This window comes from Octopus bimaculoides, chromosome 2, assembly GCF_046866305.1.
Source record: "Octopus bimaculoides isolate indiv1 chromosome 2, ASM4686630v1, whole genome shotgun sequence".
Taxonomy (NCBI): Eukaryota; Metazoa; Mollusca; class Cephalopoda; order Octopoda; family Octopodidae; genus Octopus; species Octopus bimaculoides.
This window is the reverse complement of record NC_142929.1, coordinates 79,049,473-79,054,472: the sequence shown is the minus strand read 5'-3', so window position 1 is coordinate 79,054,472 and position 5,000 is coordinate 79,049,473. Positions and strand designations below refer to the sequence as shown.

The window sequence follows — 5,000 nt, the reverse complement described above, 5'->3', positions numbered from 1 at the left end:
AAAATAAGCAATGACAAGACCTAAAACTAACTGGGAGAGTTTGCGCTTGTCTTCGGGTATACTATCGACAAAGAAACGCTGTGTTATGTAATGGAGGATGATATGGGTGATAAGAACTAGACCAAAGGGTAAGAAATAACAAACAGTTATGATGATGAGTAGCAGGAATTCATCATTTAAGTCTGGTTTAAAAGTACATCGCTCCAAATCTTTATTCACATGGTAGGCAAATGCAAACGGTACTCCAGCAGTAAAAATGACCACAAACAAAATGACGACAATTATCAAGGCATGTTTGCCTGAAATAATCATATTAGGACGGTTAGTGAGGATGAGGGCATTTAAAATAGACAGTACAACAAGATGAAACGCAACCACAATGAGGCTGCAGTGTGCCATGTAGTTAGTTATGTTGCACCAAATATCTGTGATGTTCCAACGAGTGCTTGTGAAGTTCACAATTGTCTGAGGAATCTCAAAGAGGATGTAAAGGATGCTGGCAAGAGCTAAACCTCCGATCACAACATGATGTGCAATCCTCATGTTTTTGTAGACTATGAGACTCCGTAAGATGAGAAAGTTGCCAATAAATCCCACCAGTCCGATCAAAGAGATCAGACTGTTGAGGATTAACTTGTCACGAGGGTCAAGCATGTTTACAGATGTCTGCAGGTTAAATCAAGTTTTACTTCAAGAATGGAATGTCAGCAGAGAGACAAAACGTGCAGCATTCTGGAATAAAGAAGAAAGAGAGAATGTCAGTTGAAATGATAATGTAATTCTGGGTAAATAACAATAACAGCAACAACAGCAGTAACAATATTTGGATCAAGGCCAGCAACAACATTAAAATCAATAATTTCTACAGAAGCAACAACAACAACAAAACAAACAACATGCATGGCTATGCGTTTAAGAAGTTTGATTTGCAACCAAGTAGTTCAGGTTCAGTTTTATTATGTGGTACCTTGGGCAAACATCTTCTATTATAACCCCAGGTCTAATATCTTGTGACTGAATTTGGTAGAAGGATGAAATCTGTCGTATACATGTGTGAGTGTGTATGTGCTCTTTGCCTTGACATTGGATGATAGTTGAAATTAATATCACTGTCATACAAGCAGTGTCATTCATTTTCAATATTCTGTGAAAGCACAACTGGCCATATGGAAGTATTGCCTTGCTTGGAAATACATGAAAGTTGGAAACAGAAAGGATATCCAACTGCAGAAAATTTGTTTCCATAAACAGACACACACACACACTAATTGCTTCAGGTTCAACACACTACAAAGTACAGAGTGAAATTCAGTTACAATTTAGTATTCTGTACTCTAATCATGAAAATAAATTTTTTGAGCAAAGTTTTTCTCAGTTAGAATGAACTTCTTTGGTGAAAAACATTTTAAATGTTACAGAAAATGCCCAACTTGGTAGATAAAGGAAGCTCAGTTTGTTCTTCTTTTTAACTTTACCAGTATAGTTCATGCCTTATCTTAATCTTCCCAACCGTTTTTATCATATTTCTGTTGAGACACTATCTTTATTTCAATTAATTTTGAAAATAATGAATTATTTAGTAAAATAACTTATGTCATAATTAAGCTGGTGTTTAGAATATAAATTAACATGAAATTTTTATGAAAGGTTTTAATTTAAATCACCTTAAAATAAGTTTATATCATAAACCAGAGGTAGTCTCAGGCAGGTTGGTACCAAAATCTGTTTAATATTATATTATTTTCAAACTTAGTGACCTAGAAACGTCATTTAAGTTAAGTTTTGTTTATTATATTTATGCATTTCAGTGGAATGGAGAGGGGCATGGTTTTCAGAGAGTAGCACAAACCATCATGATTGTCGGATTGCCAACTCACAGCAATAACAAAAATGCAAAGAACAACAGCAAACCTTGTGGCCACTAAAAGATTTCATTCATAACAAATTATATGACTCTAATTTTCAAAGTAAGGCAGCTTGTGTATGTGTATATTTGTGGGGCAGTAATAAAGCCTGATTTCAGAACCAATGTTGTAAAGGTGTGAGATTTGATCCAAAGAAGAAGTTCATATACAATTGCTCTAAATGCTTAATGTAGCAGCAAACCTCTGTCAATGCTGGAACTTTCTGGAATCTTCACACAATGACCTTCTTACTCCCCGACTGAAGATTCTTTTATTCAAGGGACATACAGACTCTACAATATATATCCCCACCAAATCTAAATGAAAATTGTTATTTGGTTATAATAAGCTGACAGAATCATTAGGGTATGGAAAAATGAGCTTTGCAGCTTTTATTCCAGCAAGAAGTGTTACAGTTTTGCAGTGAAAGGTTGAGATTTGAACCCAAGGTTCACAGAGTTTGTGCAAGGCATCCTAAAATACGCAGAGCTGGTTCAGATGGTGCAATCAACTGCTCCAGCATGTTATGTGTTTTTATTAAATCCAAAAGGATAAAAAGCAAAGCTGACCATGGCAGGATTTGAACTCAAGTGCAGAGAATTAGAAGAAATATTAAATGAACATCACTGTTTTTATCCCATGCTAACCATTTTGCAAATTTGCCACCTGTGTTTGGAGATAGTTATACACTTTTATCTTTTAATTTTGTTCCTAGAAAAATCTTGATGATTATTACATAAGCAGAGAAACCAGAGATGCGGTAATGCTTACCTGGCAAATTAATGAATATTTTGTTTATGAGAAACATGAAGAGTTTACATCACAGACACGCAACAACACTACTGCACACTATTATAGTGCAATTAAAACCACACAAACAAACACACACATACACAAGTAGAAAAACTAAGATTAAAAGTTTATAGTTCTAAAGCATTCTATAGAAAATAGATTGGTTAAACTTTTACCACAGGAGATCAAGTTACTACACCCAACAAAATATTTGTAGGATCACATTCATCTAAAATATTACAAGAAACATGGTGCAACAGAAACAGAAATAAAAATTTATATTTATATTTATACGCTTGTATATGTAGTTGTTTATTTTACTTTCAGGTAACTCAACAACTTATACATACAAGTTGTTTACAAGATATTTTAGTGGTAAATGAGTCAAGGACACTGTGATTTCTATTTTGCAACCTCTCTACTTAGCTATACATATACATACAGGCATACACACATATGCTCACGAGTATGCATGCAGCTGTGCACTTGTGTTTGCATACATATTAAAATGTGTTTATTATAACAATTCTATATATTATTCTACACATGTCTTATTAAAATTTTTCTACACATGTTTTATTAAATGTTTTAACATACATGCATGTATGCATATATATGTGTGTGTGTGTGTGTATAAATATGCATATGTTTGTATATGTATGTATATATGTGCACTGATGTATGTATACACACACACAAACATATACATTTGCACATACATTCACACACACACATTACACATATATTTTAGCAAATAAAGTAAAAAATACTCAATACATAGTGTAGAGTATATATATATATATGAATTATGAATTAGTTGATGCTTCATTCTGTTGCTCCTCAAATGTCATGTACTTTTCCATGTAATTGCCCATAACTGCTTGAACAAGAGACAGTACAAAGCTCAACCAGCTATTAACACATACACACCCATCTATACACACCTACATCCATACACACCCACCTCCACACATACCCAGATCCACACATACCCAGATCCACACATGTGCACCCACATCCATACACACCCACACTACCCCATATGTGCACACACACACACACACACACAAACACACACACACACACAAACACAAACATACACAAACACACATCCCTACTCTCCCCCACACCCACACCCTACTTCCTCCACATTGTTCATCAGTTGTTAATTTATGACTAAAATTAAAAACTGAAGTATCTTATTCTTTCACATTAAAACTTATACTTTAAACCTTAAACATTCAAAACTGACCAAACCCATGTGTTAATAAAAAGGCACAACTAATGTCTGGTAATTACCCAACCTTAGTTAATATTAATTATCATTAGTAGTAGGTCCTCATCCACACCCTCAGTTCAACTATTATTAAATCAGACACACATTAAAAATATTTTTTTAGGTTAATTAGTATTATATGATTATATCAGCATTTTTAATATCATGATTAGGATGAGGGGAGTGGCAGAATTGTTACATCATCAGGAAAAATGCCTTACAGCGTTGGTTCAGACTCCAAATAATCTGAATGTAAACATTTTGAGTTCAAATCCTGCTAAGGTCAACTTCGCCTTTCATCCTTCTGGTGTCCATAAAATAAAGCACTCATCAAGTACCAGGGTTAATGGTATTCATTAAACCCTGCCCCTCTCTTCTGCCTAAATCAGAAACCATTATAAGATTTAATTAGTATGCTATTGGTGGTTGGCATAATCCCGATTCTGTGGAATTCCTAAATTGGCTCTAGTCAAAGACTCTTCTTTATCTAGAAGACTGCCTTTGTAATGTTCTCCTCATGTGGCAAGTAAAAGACATTGGGGTCAGCATCATCATCATCATCATTATTAAAGTGACAAGCACGCACTCGTACATACAAGCACACAGGTATATATATATACATAGTAGAATAAAAAATAGAAAGTCCTTGGTACAGTATTATTATATGTTTGTAAAAAATGAATAGAAATGGCTTTTCTGATAATTTTTCCACTTTAAAAATTAGATGTTCATAAGTTATTAAGTGTTTCGAACATCTAATTATTAAAGGGGGAAAATTTATCAAAAAAACCATTTCTATTCACTTTATATATATATATATATATATATATATATATATATATATATATATATATATATATATATATATATATATATACATATATATATATATATATATATATATTTATATATATATATATATGTATGTATAGTTTGATATGTGCCAATGCACAAAACTGTTACTTCTGCTAAACATTAATAAACTATATATATATATATATATATATATATATATATATATATATAGT

The 5,000-nt window shown here is 32.9% G+C and overlaps 1 protein-coding gene across 4 annotated transcripts in view; it reads right to left on the bottom strand.

Moving 5' to 3' along the window:
• LOC106868411 (allatostatin-A receptor) overlaps nucleotides 1-5,000 on the bottom strand; it is a 53,052-nt gene that overhangs the window by 1,082 nt on the left and 46,970 nt on the right. For all 4 annotated transcript variants that reach the window (XM_014913646.3, XM_014913644.3, XM_052978379.2 and 1 more), the window contains one exon: nucleotides 1-732. This exon is cut by the window's left edge and continues 1,082 nt beyond it. In XM_014913646.3, coding sequence (XP_014769132.1) covers nucleotides 1-654 — 654 coding nt within the window. In that variant the 5' untranslated portion in view covers nucleotides 655-732. The remainder of the gene's footprint in view (nucleotides 733-5,000) is intronic.